This window comes from Ursus americanus, chromosome 16 (genome assembly GCF_024610735.1).
Source record: "Ursus americanus isolate L20-20 chromosome 16, mUrsAme1.1.p, whole genome shotgun sequence".
In the NCBI taxonomy this organism is placed as follows: Eukaryota; Metazoa; Chordata; class Mammalia; order Carnivora; family Ursidae; genus Ursus; species Ursus americanus.
Window position 1 is genome coordinate 49,808,952 of NC_142142.1, and position 17,915 is coordinate 49,826,866.

The following is a 17,915-nucleotide window of genomic DNA, read 5'->3' on the forward strand; positions in this document are numbered from 1 at the left end:
TGCAATGAGACAGAGTGGAAGGGACGGGCTGCAATGTAATACAAATGCTATAAAAGGACATACAAAATGCTGTGAGAATACTCCCTCGAGAGTCCGCCTAAATTCTGATTAGACTGATTTAGGAAGAACTGCCCGTCCTAGGGGGAGAAACGTACACTCTATCTCCAGATTGGAGGGCTAACTAAAACAACGGATATTCATCAGCCGGCTCTGCCAAGCCGTGGTCGCTAGATGCCGCCACAAACGCATTTACTGAAACCATAGAAAAACAGGACTAGACTGCCCAGAGAGGCTTTATCCAAACGCCACTAGATCCTCCTCGGATCCCTTTGCTGCTGGAAGGGACGCAAAGCGCGAGTGGAGAAGGTCTCACGAGACTGAAAGCAAGTCTCGCGATTTTTTTTTTTGCCTAGCGACTGACAACAAGGCCGGTAGCTCCACGTCGAAGCCCTTCAAGTGGCCTGGCCTAATATTGGAGTGAGACCCCGGCCCTAGGCTGGGGTTCTTTCCATACAGAGGAGACGGATTCAGAGGGGCTACAGGTAATTCGTACTCACCCTAGCAGAAAGAGCACCGCCTTTCTCCCTCCCAAGAGGAATCTAAGAGGACTCCCCTTCCCTCCAGCTCCCCCCATCTCTTCCCATCTCCTTGACAACCGTTCCTTCTCATCCCTCACGCCACCAGCAAGCATTCTGCTTCCTTCACTCCCCAAGAAACTTAAGTGGGATCCGACCTGCAAGACAAGGGGGTGGAGATGGGGGTGATGTTCTTGGGATTATTGGATGGGACCGAAAGACTGGAGTTTACCTTCTCTTCAGGTAAACAAGGTGACTCCGGAGACAGAAGTCTTTCTAGAGCCTCTGCAGCACCCCCCTCCGCCCCCCTCCCGCCCCGAGAAACCCCAACAGCTTTGAGGAAACTGACCGAAACTAAGGAGAGAGTTGCCGTCTAGGACGAATACTGTTCTGCCCGTGCGCGTGTATCTACAGCTTTGGGGAGCTAAGTTAGCTGTCGTTTCCCTCCAACGATTCCCTCCTTCCTCAGCCAGCGGCAGTTCGTAAATAAGAGCTGCGGCAGAATGATTTAACCGCTTGACCTGGGGCCAAGAAGCCCTAAGGAAAATTTGAATGGGGGTGAAGGTTACATGTAAAACCGGTGACTTGGGTAGGGAGGAGGAACCAATGCTGGCTTGGAATCAGCTCGTATCCTGTGCCATGAGCTATGTAATCATGTCTCCTTTCACTTAGACCAAGATTGTTGAAAACCAGACATATGATGAGCGTCTAGAGATTAACGACTCTGAAGAGGTTGCAAGTATTCATACTCCAACCCCAAGACCCAAAGGTAAGATAGGAATAAGGAGGAAAGAAGAGAAATGGTTCTCAGAACAAAGAGCAGGATGGATCCAGGATGGTCTCCAGGAAGTTCCCATTTTATAATAGCAGATGTTGGCTTTCAGAGTCAAGTTTGGCAAGCACTTGCCATTGTTTGTGTTTCCTAATTAGTTGAGGGGGAAGAAAACACAGCCCCCCAGACTGAGGGTTTTCCTCCAACCTGACCAGTTTCCTCCAGCATGACCACCGTTTGCATCATGATACTGCTCTGCTTAGGATTTGCCAGGGGTTCATGGTTGGTTGATTTGTTTGTTTGAACTTACCAAAACTGTTCTGCTCAGTTTTGAAGATGCTTCAGTAACCCGCCCTTAACTTGCAATCCCGATGAAACTCTCAGTGGAAACTTTTAACAGGACTTGACACAGTCATTTATTTAACAAAGATTTTTTGAATGCCCACTATGTGTCAGCTTTATGTGTGGCACTAGGTATACGGTTTTAAAAGAGACACTGATCCTGCCATCCTGATGCTTGTAACCATGGGAGATCGATGACAAATGAGTAAACAGACATAAGTACAAATGTGGTAAGTGCAAGTGATGTGATGAAGAGTAATGGGGAGGAGTGGGGTCTACTTTTGATGGGGTGGTCAGGGAAGACCTGAGGAGGTGACATTTGAGACCAAAAGACAAGAAGGATCCAGACAGACATTGAGGAGAAGTGGGCCAGGAAAAGGGAGCAGCAGTGAAATGTGAAAAGGACCTCAGGCCAGAAAGAACTTGGGTTCATTTGAGGACTTGAAAGAGACCAGCATATGGTAGGAAGGAGTGGTATTAAAGGCAGGCAGGCAGGGCACCTGGGTGTCTCAGTCGGTTAAGGTGTCTTCCTTCGGCTCAGGTCGTGATCCCGGGGTCCTGGGATCGAGCCCTGCTTTGGGGTCCCTGCTCTGCAGGGAGCCTGCTTCTCCCTCTCCCTCTGCCTGCTGCTCTGCCTACTTGTGCTTTCTATCTCTGTCAAATAAATGAAAAAAAATCTTAAAAAAAAAAAAAAAAAGGCAGGTCAGAGGGAGGCAGAGGTAGGCAGGAGGCCTAACAGGAGGAACTTTCAAGGTCATGTTGCGGGTATGCGTGTCTTGGATTGAAAGGTGCAATGATGAAAGTCAGGAGCCAGCTGGGAGGACTGTTGCAATAGCTGAGTTGAGATACCAGTGCCTTGGATGTGGCGAGGCAGGGAAGAATAGAGAGAGGAGGCAAATACAAGATAATTGCTGATGGATTGGGTTTGGCTCTTGAGTTAGGAATCAAGGATGACATCTGGGGTTGCTTGTTTATTGCGGTAAATATACCAAACATAAAATTTACCATTTTAATCATTTTTAAATGTATAATTCAGTGGCATTAAGTGCACTGATATTGTTGTGTAACTATCTCTACTATTTCTAGAGATTTTTCATCATCCTGAACAGAAACCACTCGTTCAACAATAACTCCCCATTCCCCTGTCGCTGGCAGCCCCTGGTAACCTCTAGTCTACCTGGTGTCTGTGACTTCACCCATTCTGTGCTCTACAACAGTGGGATCATACAACAGTTGTCCATTTGTGTCTGGCTTATCTCACTTAGCGTCATGTTTTCGAGGTTCATCCACGCCGTAGCCTGTGTTCCTCTCCCTCCCTTTTGTGGCTGAATAATATTCCATTGTACGTATAACCTCATTTTGTTTATCCACTTGTCTGCTGATGGATATTTGGGTTTCTCCACCTTTGGCTATTGTGACTCTGCTGCTATGAACATGGGTGTACAAATATCTATTTGAGTTCCTGCTTTCAATCTTTTGGGTGTGTGTGTGTATATATATACACACACACACACCTAGACAAGGTTTTTGATTTGAGTGTGCATATAATCTTGCCGGCCATGGACATTATCGTTTGTTTTCAGTTTGGGGAATGTAATAGGCTGAAAAATGGTGTTTAACTGGCATTAATTTGATGTAGAAATCATTGGACATGGGGCACCTGGGTGGCACAGTCAGTTGAGCGTCTGCCTCTTGGTTTTGGCTCAGGTCATAATCTTGGGGTCATGAGATTGAGCCCCAGGTTGGGCTCCACGCTCAGCGTGGAGTCTGCTTGGGATTCTCTCTCCCTTTCCCTCTGCCCCCACCTAAAATTAATAAATAAGTCTTTTTAAAAAAGCGATCATTGAACATGGTTTTCATGCAAGTTACTCTTACATCTGATTATACTTTTAATTGTTCAGAATATTTTTATTGCTCTTATCACATGGACGCTGATTCAGATTTATATTTGTGACTATTATTTGACAGGAGCTGGGTTAGTTCCTTTCACTTGAGTTTTGTCATTTGATCCTTACAACAGTTCTGAGTGATAAATATTACTGCCTTCCTTCAGACATGGGAATACTGAAACTCAGCCTAAGTCATTTTGTCCATGTCAGAGAGTTGTTTTTTAATTCCAGTCTTCTATCAACCCAACCCTCTTGTCACTTTACGAATCTCATTTTGCCAATGTGTAAACTAAGGGCAGATTTTATATGATTTATGTAATGGCAGATAATCGACTAGTATCATGTCTAACCTAATGCCTTACACACAGTAATGCTTAATGAATATATCCTGAATTGAGTCAACAGAGCCTGGCTAGAATTCAGTCCTTCAACTAGATGTTCTTACAGATCCTGTTCCATAAAACAGAACATAAAATATTATAAACTAAAAATATTTGTTTTTAAAAATCATCTTAGTAATCTAAAGGGAAAACTTTTCTTCTAAGGACTTCTTCATTCCGCCCATCTTTCTAACAAGACTATGGCTGACAACAGCAGTGATGAGTATGAAGAGGAAAACAACAAGGTAGTGTACAACCCACAGCTACTCGCAGACTTTCTTGCTTTGAGCTGTTGGTGGTCAGTTTGAGGTGACAGTAGTTCAGCAGTAAACATTTCTTGACTACTCACCTCCAGGGCTTGGGTTGGGTACCTTTGAGCTCATGTAGGAAAATCAGGAGCAAAGAGTCTTAAGATTTAGATTCTTTCAGGAGTAAAGCCTACTATTACAGCTGACTTTTTGGTGAGGAATTTCATATAATACAGGCCAGTGTTTTGCAAACTTTACTGATCATAAGACTCAAGTAGGATACTTGTCTTTAACAATACATTTTCCCAGTAGTTCACACCTAGAACCACTGAATCAGAATCTCGAAGGTAAAAGCCTGAGAATTTATATTTTTAGCAAGCACTCCGAATAATTCTTAAGATAAATCAAGTTTGGAATTATTGGTCTAGCCATCTGTTCATTATCAACATTTGGGATACTGCCAAAATCGTGTGAAAGAGACTTTAATTTTGAAGTTTTAAGACCCAGATGTCACTTTGCTGTTGTTCTGTGAATCCAGAGGATTACTCTGTTTCTGAATCAAAGATGGAAGGATGCCTACAGCTCTAGGCAGGACTTGCACCTGTGCACATGCTCTGCTAAACTGTCACTGTGCCCGGGCTTAGCACGTAATCCAGGGGTGACTTTTTTTTTTTTTTTTTTAAGATTTATTTATTTGATGGGACACCTGGGTGGCTCAGTCGGTTAAGCATCTGCCTTTGGCTCAGGTCATGATCCCAGGGTCCTGGGATCCAGCCCCGCCTTGGGCTCCCTGCTCAGTGGAGAGCCTGCTTCTCCCCTTCCTGCTCCCCCTGCTTGTGCTCACTCTCTCTCACTCACTATCTCTGTCTCTCAAATAAATAAATAAAATCTTTTTTTAAAAGTAAATAAAGTAGTCCCACTTTGTGACTAGTGTGCTGTTTTAACATCTTACCCACAAAGTAATTTTTTAGGCATTTTTCTGTGGCATATAAAGCCCTCTACCTTTAGATCAGAGATTTTGCAAAGCACAGCTTTGAAGAAGCAAACCAAAAGAAAAAAAAAAAAAGTGAGTTTTCCTAAATTGACCTAATTTTGCATATTCACCCTAAATTTTTCTAGTCTCCATCATGCTGTGGCCAATTTATCTTCCTAATTCACTGTGCAACCAGAATCAGCAGAAAGGATATATTTTTGAATGACCTTTAAATTGACCATCAGTATTCTTTTTTAATTTTTTTTTTTAAGATTTTATTTGTTTATTTGACAGAGAGAGTGAGAGAGCATAAGCAGGGGTAACAGTTGAGGGAGAGGGAGAAGCAGGCTCCCCGCTGAGCTGAGAACCTGATGAGGGGCTCGATTCCAGGACCCTGAGATCATGTCCCGAGCCGAAGGCAGACGCTTAACCACCTGAGCCACCCAGGCGCCCCTGACCATCAGTATTCGTAAAAAGCTCCCTTTGCCAAACAAGGATAGCTTTGGCAGATTTTGAATTGAGAAAGAACAATTTGGAGCACCTGGTTGGTTCAGTTGGTTAAGCGTCTGACTCTTGATTTTTGGCTCAGGTCATGATCTCAGGGTGTGAGATCGGAACCCCCCCAACCCAGCCCCCACTGCCGCCCTGCATTGGGCTTGGTGCTGGGCATGGAGCCTGCTTAAGATTCTCCCTCTGCTCCTCCCCACTCTCCCTCTCTAGGAAAAAAAAAAGAAAGAACACATTAAGAGATTCTTATCAATATATACCAAATAGGTCATAGTCACTAAATAAATTGTGCAACTGTGTCATTTGTCACCCACATATTACAGATTAGTTAAAATATATTTTTATCCATGTATAATAAATCTGTGTTATGCTTAGAAGAACATGTGACCAAAAGCATTTCTGATGTCCTGTACTATGTCACATTTTTTTATATGTCAATAGTTGCTTTACTGTAAGAGAAACATTAAATCATTTTTAAAACTAGAGCCAAACATCTGTTAACCTCAATATAAGCCATATGGCATATGGAAACCAAGCTTTCAAAACCTATTTTTATTTTTTTAATTTTTATTTTTTTTTTTTTAAGTAAGCCCCATGCCCAATGAGAGGGTTGAACTCACAACCCCGAGATCAAGAGTCACATGCCCTACCAACTGGGCCAGCCAGGGGCCCCTCAAAACCTGCTTTTAAAGGGGGCCAACTGGCTATCCTTCAGGTCCTAAGGGTGGCCACAGAGGCAAAGACATGGACCCTGTCTCAAATGCCCCTGCAGTTCCCCAAACCAGACTCCTCCTCATACGCTTGAGAGGGTAGGATGGTACTTAGAGAACCAGAAGCTCAGGAATGTAGGTTGTAATGCCAAGAAGGGAAGAGTCTCTTGAGAGAACATGTAGTCATTGCCTTTCACTGATGGGGCAGGGAAGGGAAATATGGGCAGGTCAGGTACCCACCGGAGAGAAGCGTCAATGAATGGAAGTAGAAGACTCCCAGTCCCTGGAACTGCTGGTCAGAATTCAGGCACAGGGTTGATTATGAACCTTCTTCCGATAGTTACAAGCAGCTTACGCTGGGCCGTCTTGCAAATTAAATGCTAGACTTCCTGTGATCCTTGTGAGTATGAAGATCCCCTAAAGTTGTCTTCCAACTTCATGTTCCCCCATTTCCTTCCAAAATAACTCATCACAGGTGCCTTCCTCTTCAAAAGCCCCTAACTTTTAGAGTTGAAGCTGACTGGATAAGTTTATGCACAGTTCTTGGGGTCTCCTAAGTAATAGACAAAATAGACAATTTTTGGATAAAATTTATAACGAAGCCTCAAGGAGAAAAATGCAATATGGTTATAGAAAGTGAGGACCGGGATGCTTGGGTGGCTCAATTGGTTAAGCGTCTGCCTTTGGCTCAGGTCATGATCCCAGGGTCCATGGGATCAAGTCCCACATGGGGCTCCCTGCTCAGGTGGGGAGCCTGCTTCTCTCTCTGCCTGCTGCTCCCCCTGCTTGTGCTCTCTGACAAGTAAATAAATAAAGTCTTTAATAACAAAGAAAAAGAAAGTGAAGACCCAGTTTGTAGCTAAGCAGGAGTAGACGAAGGTCCTTGGCAGCCTTTCTGGGGCACGCCGGCTTCTTTTTCTGGTGAATCGATGCCAGGTGGGAGGGCATCTGTGGAGCACCAGGAGGGATTGGGGCATGGGTCCACTAAGCTTCTCTTCACGTGGTGCCTTCCATGCCTGCCCTGCCCTATCTCAGGAGAAGAAGAAGACCTCGCAGCTGACACCTCAACGGGGCTTCAGTGAAAATGATGATGATGATGGTGACTCATCTGAGACAGATTCTGATGAAGATGATGATGATGAAGAGCACGGGGCCCCCCTGGAAGGGTGAGGAAAGCCCCCTAGCCAAGGACCCCCAAGCAGGGCAGGAAAACACTGGCCTGGGAGATCAGTTGGGAGTGAAATTCTAGCATCTCTTTTGATCTCCTCTACTTAGGATTTTCAGATGTCTCAGAAACCAACAGAATGAATTTTCCTTCTTTTCTGGGTACACTGCCTCCCTGAGTCCTATGATGTCACTCGCATTATCCGAAACATTTGTGGGCTCAGGGGGTTCATGAGAATCTTCTGAGTAAATCTAAAAGGTGGTCCCTGCCCCCAAGGAGCTCTCATTTTGGGAAAGGGAAAATAAAATTTATATATATATATATATATACACCGAAGCAATTCTATTTGGCAAGGAAAACATAATGTACAGGAGCATTTTGCTTTAGGCTCAGCTCCTTTTTGGAGGGGTGGGGAAGTGCTATAGGAGCCCCACATAGAGGCAGATGTTCTTGGGTGATGCTTCAGTAAAAAATCTTACCCAGGGGCGGGGCGCCTGGGTGGCTTAGTCCTTAAGCGTCTGCCTTCGGCTCAGGTCATGATCCCAGCGTTCTGGGATCGAGCCCTGCATCAGGCTCCCTGCTCGGCGGGAAGCCTGCTTCTCCCTCTCCCACTCCCCCTGCTTGTGTTCCCTCTCTCGCTGCCTCTCTCTCTGTCAAATAAATAAATAAAATGTTTTTAAAAAATAAAAAATAAATTAAAAATCAGTTTAAAAAAAAAACTTACCCAGGGGCACCTGGGTGGCTCAGCTGGTTAAGCGTCTGCCTTCAGTTCAGGTCATGATCCTGGAGTCCTGGGATTGAAAGCCTACCCTCCCCCAGTCGTGTGCACTCTCTCTCTCTCAAATAAATAAAATAAAATCTTTTTAAAAAAGTCTCTTGGGCACCTGGGTGGCTCAAGCGCCTGCCCTCAGCCCGGTCACGACCCCACATCGGGCTCCCTGCTCAGCGGGGGAGCCTGCTTCTCCCTCTCCCCCCTGCTCGTGCCTGTGTTCTCTCTCTCTCTCAAATAAATAAATAATCTTAAAAAAAAAAATCTCCTTACCTGTTCCAGCCCTCATGCTAGATGAGTCATGACACACCCCTGAGGTTTTAATCAAAGTGGATTCTAAGGCCCATCCATTTCAAATACTATTACTGGTTAAACAAAGTGACCATGGTGTACCCCATCAGTAGAATTCCATCTGGCCATTAAAAAGTATAAGGCAGCACTCTATACACTGTAAAGAACAATCTCCAAGAGAGAGTGTTAAATTTTAAAAAGGTATAAAGCGTGTTTATGCCGTGCTACCATGTGTATAAAACAAATACTACAGAGACTAGGAAACAGTAGAGACTAATAATAGTGATTACTTTGGAGGAGGGACTTGGTGGCAAGGGGACCAGGGTGGAAGTGAGCCATAACTTCTCACTGTATACATGTGTACCTTTTCCTTTATATCATCTGTATGTATCACTTATTAAATAGTTTAATAAAAATAAGTTACCTGTGGATTATCCACCTGCAGGTAGACACCAAGTAAATGAGACAAAGGTTTAATTCCAGACTGACTTTTCATGCTTCCCAATTTCCTTCATGATCAGATCCTGTTTTCATAAATTATAATCTGGGGAAATGGAAACTTCATATCAATAATATATTTAAATTTTTAAAGCTACTCTTCCCAGAAGGACTTATTAATAACTTTCTAAGCCATTTATGTACTTTGCCAATGTTCATTACATTTTACTTAATTATAATTATTATTTTTTTTACTGTATACACTTCCTGTATCAATACAAGTACTTTTTTTTTTTTTTAAAGATTTTATTTATTTATGTGACAGAGAGACAGCCAGCGAGAGAGGGAATACAGCAGGGGGAGTGGGAGAGGAAGAAGCAGGCTCCCAGCGGAGAAGCCCTATGTGGGACTCGATCCCGGAATGCCAGGATCACGCCCTAAGCGAAGGCAGACGCTTTAACGACTGCGCTACCCAGGCGCCCCAATACAAGTACTTTTTAATAACTATGCACTATTTTGGGCTCCTGGCTGGCTCATCAGTAGAGCGTGCAACTCTTAACCTCTGGGTTGTGAGTTCAAGTCTCACGTTGGGCGTAGAGCTTACTTAAAAATTAAAAATAATAACAACTATACAAAATTCAACTTAATATACCTAACCATCTCTCAAGTATTAGATATTTGTTTCTAATTTTTTACTTTTATAAATAACACTGTTAAAAACATCTTTGTAAAAATTCTTATTTTTCTTGGGGCAAACTATTTTCATGTCAGAAATGAAAGTCTCGTGTTATGTCAATTACACCTCAATTTAAAAAAAAGAAATTAAAATCTCATACCGTACGTTCTCTTCATCCCTTTCATTCAAAAAAAGGGAAACAATTTATGTTACATTCTAAAATGTTTAAAAATTGTTTTAGATTTTCTGCAGCTCTTTTCTTCTTCATCAAACTAAGCTAATTATAATCCATTTTAAAGTTGTCTTTCGGGGCACCTGGGTGGCTCAGTTGTTAAGCGTTTGCCTTTGGCTCAGGGTGTGATCCCAGGTTCCTGGGATCAAGCCCACATCAGGCTCCTCTGCTGGGAGCCTGCTTCTTCCTCTCCCAGTCCCCCTGCCTGTGTTCCCTCTCTCTCTGGCTGTCTGTCAAATAAATAAATAAAATATTTTTAAAAAATTAAACAATAAAAATAAAGTTGTCTTTCGAACCACCCAGGAAAGGCAGATGTGGGTGGGGCACAAACCAGGTTCAGAGTCACGGTCTGGGGTCAAAGTGACGGCAGCGGGAGATGGTGGTGATAAGGAGCTGGTGCTGATCTAGGGCTCAGGCACATCTCTTCTCCAGCCACCTTGAACCCTGTTTTCCTTTCCCCAGGGCCTATGATCCTGCAGATTATGAGCATTTGCCAGTTTCGGCTGAGATTAAGGAACTCTTCCAGTATATCAGCAGGTGAGCACTAGGCCCTCCTCCCATGACCCCACCCTTTTCCCACCTCTAGTCTGAAACAGGCCCATTCTTCCTAGATTTTTTTAGCCTGAACAGTAAAGTCCATTTCTCTGACTTTATCTACCTTCCCTTGCCAATGTCTCCTAGGTACACACCTCAGTTGATTGACCTGGACCACAAACTGAAACCTTTCATTCCTGATTTTATCCCTGCTGTTGGGGATATTGATGCATTCTTAAAGGTACAGTTGGCACATCCCAAAAATGACTTCTTCTGACCTCTCTATTACTGTTAACAATTCAACTACTTTCCTTGGCTAGCATTGGCTATGTTGATAGATAGTCTTCATTTCATTGGAATTCTTAATCTTGCTTTCCAAATTCTACTCATTGCTATTTAGGTAATCCTTGATTGCATCATAATATATTAACAATTTATCACTCATTTACCTCCGAGTTAGCAGCTTTCCATTTAAGGCGCTGTTGATCTTTTTTTTACAGATAGTGTTTTAGTACAACAGGATAACACAAGCATGCCTTTTACTACGAGCAATAATGATGAATGGGAAGAGTTCTTCCTCTTCAACTTATTGGAAACAACAGGTACGACCTTTTTATATGCCCCCTCTCATTTTTTCCTTTCTTCCGTTCTCTTAACCAGGTCCCACGTCCTGATGGGAAGCCTGACAACCTTGGCCTGTTGGTATTGGACGAGCCTTCCACAAAGCAGTCAGACCCCACGGTGCTCTCACTCTGGTTAACTGAGAATTCTAAACAGCACAACATCACAGTAAGACACTGCCGAGTACAGGCCCCAGCTGGAGAGGGCCAAGAGCAGAGGCCGTGCTGGATTCCATGCAGTTGACTTGCTGCCCATCAAAAGGGATGGCTATGGTTTCAGGCCAACCCTATTTTTTTTAAAAACAGTTTCATTGAGATATAATTTACTTGCCATGAAGTTTGCCCTTTTGGATTGTACAGTTTAGTGATTTTTAGTGTATTCATTAGCTGTACAAACATCACTGCTACCTAATTTAAGAACACTTTCATTATTCCAGAAAGAAACCTCATACCCGTTAGCTGTCATTCCTCATTCCCCACTCCTCCTAGACCTGCTAAGTACTTCAATTCCTTCCTTTTTTCTATTTGAGTAGACTTGACATACAATGTTACGGTAGTTTCAGGTGTACAACACAGTGATTGGACGAGTTTATACACTATGCTGTGCCCACCACAAGCGTAGCTGCCATCTGTCACCACACAGCGCTGTTACAGTACCACTAGCCGTATTCCTCGTGGCGTGCCTTTTATTCCTGTGACTCATTCCGTAGCCGGAAGCCTGTTATCTCTCACTCCCCTTCACCCATTTTGCCCGTCCCTCCCACCCCCTACCCTCCAGCACACACCAGTTTGTTCCGTGTTTATAGGTCTGATTCTGCTTTTTGTTTGTTTACTCATTTTTTAATATTCCCCATATAAGTAAAGTCATACTTTACTCCTTTGTTTATGGCTGAATCCTGTACCGTTGTATGGACATACCCCATTGTGGTTATCCATTCTCCAGTTTCCACTCTTTTTAACATGCTGCTGTGAACTTGTATGTACGTACAAGTTTTTGCGTGGGCATATACTATTATTTCTCTTGGAGATATATGTATATATTGGAGTGGATCGCTGGGCTGTGTGCTAACATTTTGAGGAACTGCCAAACTGTTTGCCAAAGGAGCTGAACCATTTTATAATCTCACCAGCAACGAATAAGAGTTGCAGTTTCTCCACATCCTCGCCAACACGTGTTACTGCCTGTCTCGTTTATTCCAGCCGTCCTAGTGGTGTGAAACACCATCTCACTGTGGTCAGTCCTATCCTGTTGAGCTGCCCCCCCCCGCCCCCTTGCATGGCTCCAGAAAATTTTACCAGAGTTTCCTCTCATCTTCATTGGCTGCTGTCAGGCTTCCCCATCCATCAGCTACCTGCTGTATACGAAACAGCAGCAATGATGAGCCATCCTGTTAAAATAGGAGAGCTACTTTAATACCATCAGCCAGGGTTCCTCTTATTTTTTCTAGCAACATATGAAAGTAAAGAGCCTAGAAGATGCAGAGAAGAATCCCAAAGCCATTGACACATGGATCGAGAGCATCTCGGAGTTACACCGTTCTAAGCCCCCTGCGACTGTGCACTATACCAGGTAAGAAATACTACCCTCCCCACAGTAACCCCTGGTAACCGACACCACCTGCAGACCCATTGCTTCTGAGAGGAGGGCCCACAGGCAGAGGACATATTGAATTAACCGAGGTCCTGTGGATCCTGATAACTACTGGCTGAGATTGCAGACATAAAGATTGTGATTTATCTGGTATTGCTTAGCCATTCTTCCAGACCCCAGATAAGTCTGCCCAGTCTGTGTTCTCCTGAAATCCTCATGTGGCAGACTGCCCACCTCCCTTCATCCTAGAATCTCCTGACCAGAGGTTGCTGGTGTCATTGGTCCACTTTCTTGTTCATATTTATCTCTGTCCATGCAGGCCCATGCCTGATATTGACACACTGATGCAGGAATGGTCCCCAGAGTTTGAAGAGCTTTTGGGCAAGGTAAGTGGAGGGAGCAAGAGCTACAAAACTGTGGCATTTACTTGAAGGCCTGGTGTTTGCTCTCTTCCTGTATTTTTTTTTCAGTCTTTTTTTCTTAATTGACCAACTTTAAGTATTTTTATTTATTTGAGAGAGAGAGTGGGAGCACCATCATGCAAATGGGGGGAGGGGCAGAGGGAGAAGGAGAGAAGCAGATTCCCCACTGAGCAGGGAGCCTGATGGGGCGGTGGGGGGGGGGGGTGCTAGATCCCATGACCCTGAGATCATGACCAGAGCTGAAATCAAGAGTCGGACACTTAACCAGCTGAGCCACCCAGGTGCCCCTTAAGTTTTTCTTTTTTTAAGATTTTATTTTTAAGTACTCTCTATACCCAACATAGGGGCTTGAACTTACAACCCTGAGATCAAGAGTCGCATGCTCTACCAACTAAACTAGCCAGGTGCTCCTCTCTTTTTGTATTTTATTATCATTCGCTTTTTAACTGGAGTATAATTCACAGAGACATACACACGTTAATTTTCAGCAACTGAACATCTTTGTGGAATGAGCACATCAGATCAAAACACAGAACGTCACTAGCATCCCGGAAGCCCAGTCATGCTTCCACCTCCCAACTAACCACTGCCTGATTGCTTTCTCTTTTAAATAATATTTTATTTATTTATTTATTTGACAGAGAGCGGGAGAGGGAACTCAAGCAGGGGGCTGGGAGAGGGAGAAGCAGTCTCCCTGCTGAGTAAGGAGCCTGGTTCAGGACTCCATCCCAGGACCCTGGGATCATGACCTGAGCTGAAGGCAGACGCTTAACCACTGAGCCACCCAGGCGCCCCACTGTCCTGATTTCTAACAGCATAGACCAACTTGCCTATTTTGTATGCTGTCTAAATTTAATCATCCTCTTTTGTGTCTTATTCCTTTTGCTGTTAAGAAAGTTAAAAGTTGGGGCACCTGGGTGGCTCAGTCAGTTAAGCATCTGCCTTTGGCTCAGGTCATGATCCTGTGCTCCTGGGATCGAGTCCTGCACTGGTCTCTCTGCTCAGCAGGGAGCCTGCTTCTCCCTCTTCCGCTGCTCCTATCCCACTCGTGTGTGTTCTCTCTTGCTTGTTCTCTCAAATAATAAAATTAAAAAAAAAAGTTAAAAGTCATAATGGGGAAAATATGACAGTTTAGAATCAGAAATAAAGAGTTCTAAGTACCAATAGTTACCATTAAAGTTAAAAGAGTGATGGACTGAAAAAAATTATTTACATATATGTATATATATGGTAAGATTACGGTCCAAGCACAGAGCTCTTCCATATCAAGAAAAGGAAATTGATGGGATGTCTGGGTGGCTTAGTCGGTTAAGCATCTGCCTTTGGCTCAGGTCATGAGCCCACGGTCCTGGGATCGAGTCCTGAGTCGAGCTCCTTGCTCCTTCCTCTGCCTGCCACTCGCTCTGCTTGTGCGCACATGCTCTCTCTCTCTCTCTCTGACAAATAAATAAATAAATAAAATATTAAAAAACAAAGGGGGGGGAGGAAACTGAGCAAACATGATTAGCAGGTCATTGGTCATCATATTTAAAATTTCTACAACAGCCACACCATATTCTTCACCCCCTTTCCCTGCTTCTTCTAACACTTAGCTCCTGACATACCCTATACTTTACTTATTTTGGTTTTCGTTTCTCCCTATTAAAATATAAGCTCTGTGAAGACAGAGGTTTTTGTTCTTGTTTTTTTTTTTAAGAGTTTTTATTTATTTGACAGAGAGAGAGACAGCCAGCGAGAGAGGGAACACAAGCAGGGGGAGTGGGAGAGGAAGAAGCAGGCTCAAAGCGGAGGAGCCCGATGTGGGGCTCGATCCCATAAGGCTGGGATCACGCCCTGAGCCGAAGGCAGACGCTTAACGACTGAGCCACCCAGGCGCCCCAAGACAGAGGTTTTGGTACCTGTTTATTTAATTGAGGAATCGTCGTAAAAGCAAAGAATTTGAAAACAGTCTCTTTCCTCAAAACATTTTAAAGCTGTAGCTGAGGGAAAATGATAAGGGAGTTGAACAGATTGTAGTACGTTCACTCGGTGAAGTACTCCTACAATAGCATATTATTTGGCCTTATTTTGCTCTGATACGAACAAATATCAATGACATTTTAGGTGAAAAGAGGAAACTGCAGAACGACATATGCTCTGATTTTTGTAAAAAGAGAACAAAAATTGTTTACAAAGCCACTGGTTTTTAAACTTACAGTATGACTTGTTTAGATCCCGAGCCTGTCACCTGATACGTCATGTCCATTTTGTCTGTTCCTATACTGTCCCAGGCCCATTAGGCATCACAGCAGCAAGTACCCATAAATGCCTGGACATAGCCTGGGGTCGGCTTCTTCACAAATACACACCGGCAGACAGCACAGCAGCATATCGTACTTATAATTTTATTTTTTTTGGTCCTGTTAGATCATCTGCTACTTTTGTGGTTAATGAATGTGACCAATTCCTTTTTACTGATCCAAGAAAAACAAAAGCATATTATTTGCTGGGGCTTCCATGACAAAGTAGCACACACTGGGTGGCTTAAACAACAGATATTTATTTTCTCACACATCTGGACACTAGAAGTCTGAGGTCAGGTTGTCGACAGAGTTGATTTCTTCCAGGGCCTTTCTCCTGGCCGTCTTCTCTCGGTGTCCTCACATGGTCTTCCCTGTGTGTGTGTCTGTGTCCTGATTTCCTCCTCTTATGAAGACACCAGTCATACTGGATTAGGGTCCACCCTAATGACCTCATTTCACTTAATTGTCCCTTTCAAGGGGCGCCTGGGTAGCTCAGATGGTTAAGCATCTGCTTTCAGTTCAGGTCATGATCCCAGGGTCCTGGAATCCGAGCCCCACATTGGGCTCCCTGCTCAGCAGGGAGTCTGCTTCTCCCTCTCCATCTGCCTGCCACTCCCCCTGCTTGTGCTCTCTTTCTCTCCCTCTCAAATAAATAAATAAAATATTTAAAAAATTATCTCTTTTGGGACGCCTGGGTGGCTCAGTCGGTTAAGCATCTGCCTTCGGCTTAGGTCATGATTGCAGAGTCGTGGGATTGAGCCCTGCGCGTTGGACTCCTTGCTCAGCAGGGAGCCTGCTTCTCCCTCTGCCTGCTGCTCCCCCTGCTTGTGCTCTCTTTTTCTCTCTCTGACAAATGAATAAATAAAATCTTAAAAAAAAAAAAAAAAAAGAGTGAGAGATTGAGAGAAAAAGAGAGGTGCTGGCCCCACTGAAACCTGAGCCTTCCGACTTTGGTCTGTCCCATGCTGCTCCTAGGTGAGCCTGCCCACCGCAGAGATCGACTGCAGCCTGGCCGAGTACATCGACATGATCTGTGGTAAGCTCCGCCATCCCTTCCTTGTCCCTGTCTCTGGACTAATATATTGTAGGCTTTTGAAAAGGCTCGTTTGCTCTGGGAAGATAGCATCTTGAGTTACAGCCCTCACTCTAAGCCAGTTTGCTGTTTGGCAGCACTGAAGGTGGAATTTGGGCTTATGTGACTCCCCGCCAGGTATCACCCCCCAGAGTTACGACGACACATCCCATCTGGGAGGGGCATGGCTATCCTAAACGTAAATGCCCCATAATTCCCATTGCGTTTGGTTCTGCTCATGGGAACTCTTGATTTCAGCCATCCTAGACATCCCTATCTACAAGAGTCGGATTCAGTCCCTGCATCTGCTCTTCTCCCTCTACTCGGAATTCAAGAACTCACAGGTAAGACTAGTGTAGAGAGTGTCTTCCACTGTGGTGAGGAGTGCTCCAGTCTCCACCCTTCCCAGTTGGTTGGGATTTGTCCTTGGACAAGGAAGGATGTTTCTGCAAGAGTTACCATCACCCTTCCCCGTCATTCAAAGAACAGCAAGCAGGAAGAGTCGGGCTTTCACAGGAAGGGAAGCAGAACTGCAGGCCTTTGGCGCAGCCACGCCTGTGAGGGTCTACCAGGGACACGCACCACGGGGCTTAATGAACGGACGCAGGACAAAAGGAAAAAAGGGGTTCATCTCTGAAGGAGGTGGGGCAAAATTTCTAACTGTTTTTCAAAGACAGCACCAAGGAATTGTTCTGAAGGTAGAACTGGCAAAAAATTGGAGCTTAATGGGTTGTAAAGAGGTTAGTTCTTGCTCAGATATAGCAGCTAGTGTACCAAATACTCCACATACCCTCTCCTCTTTCCTCACAGCATTTTAAAGCTCTAGCTGAAGGCAAGAAAGCATTCACCCCTCCATCCAACTCCGCTTCCCAAGCTGGAGATGCAGAGACATTGACCTTCAGCTGAGACACCCCCCAGGTCTCTCTGCTCCGAGGCTGAGCTGGCGCCTCTGCCCTGGCTGAGGAGAGACGGTCATCAGCCATGTGGCATCCGCGCCTGCATACAGCCGGACGCAGGGACGCGGACGTCCTGCTGCCCTCTCTGCCAGAAAGTACTGCACATGTTCCTTAAATGGCTTTTGCCTGTCTCCGGTTTTCTTCCCGTGGGAATCATGCATCTACACCACTGTGGGGACTTGAGTTAGAAGAGCAGAAGGACTGGAATGTCTGGGATTCCAGGGTGCTCAGGTTGGGAGGAAAGTTTCAAAGATGTATTTTTTGAGACAGCGATGGAATTATTTTCTTTCATTCTTAATGTTACTGGCAAAGATTTTGCAAATAAAATGCTCTATCTTTCAGGTTGTCCTGCTGTTCTATAATAGGAAAGAGAAAAGACAGACTGAGCATGAGGCGGAGATAAGGATCGGGCCCCTAATGGCATTAACTGACTGAAGGGCAGTTTTAGCAGATCAGCTTTGTGAAAGAGCA

General features: G+C 44.4%; 2 protein-coding genes across 9 annotated transcripts in view; one reads left to right on the forward strand and one right to left on the reverse strand.

Moving 5' to 3' along the window:
- The first annotated feature begins 310 nt into the window (after positions 1 to 310).
- Positions 311 to 17,785, forward strand: IFT46 (intraflagellar transport 46). 2 transcript variants are annotated; one of them, XM_045797910.2, is made up of 12 exons: positions 311 to 542; positions 1,248 to 1,344; positions 4,124 to 4,203; positions 7,432 to 7,562; positions 10,430 to 10,504; positions 10,649 to 10,742; positions 11,162 to 11,290; positions 12,570 to 12,691; positions 13,032 to 13,098; positions 16,392 to 16,452; positions 16,747 to 16,832; positions 17,299 to 17,785. In XM_045797910.2, the coding sequence occupies exons 3-12, from the start codon at positions 4,159 to 4,161 to the stop codon at positions 17,392 to 17,394; spliced, it is 906 nt and encodes a 301-aa protein (XP_045653866.1). In that variant the 5' UTR covers positions 311 to 542; positions 1,248 to 1,344; positions 4,124 to 4,158; the 3' UTR covers positions 17,395 to 17,785. The 2 variants fall into 2 exon arrangements, with proteins under 2 accessions (XP_045653866.1, XP_087724524.1); XM_087868398.1 differs by lacking the exons at positions 311 to 542; positions 1,248 to 1,344 and adding an exon at positions 2,955 to 3,031.
- TMEM25 (transmembrane protein 25) overlaps positions 4,448 to 17,915 on the reverse strand; it is a 28,838-nt gene continuing 15,370 nt past the window's right edge. For 6 of the 7 annotated variants that reach the window (XR_015727002.1, XR_015727006.1, XR_015727003.1 and 3 more), the window contains 2 exons: positions 12,418 to 12,509; positions 4,448 to 9,165 (listed from right to left, as the gene is read on the reverse strand). The gene's annotated coding sequence lies outside the window, so the exon portion shown is untranslated. The remainder of the gene's footprint in view (positions 9,166 to 12,417; positions 12,510 to 17,915) is intronic. The other variant, XR_015727001.1, reaches the window with a different exon arrangement.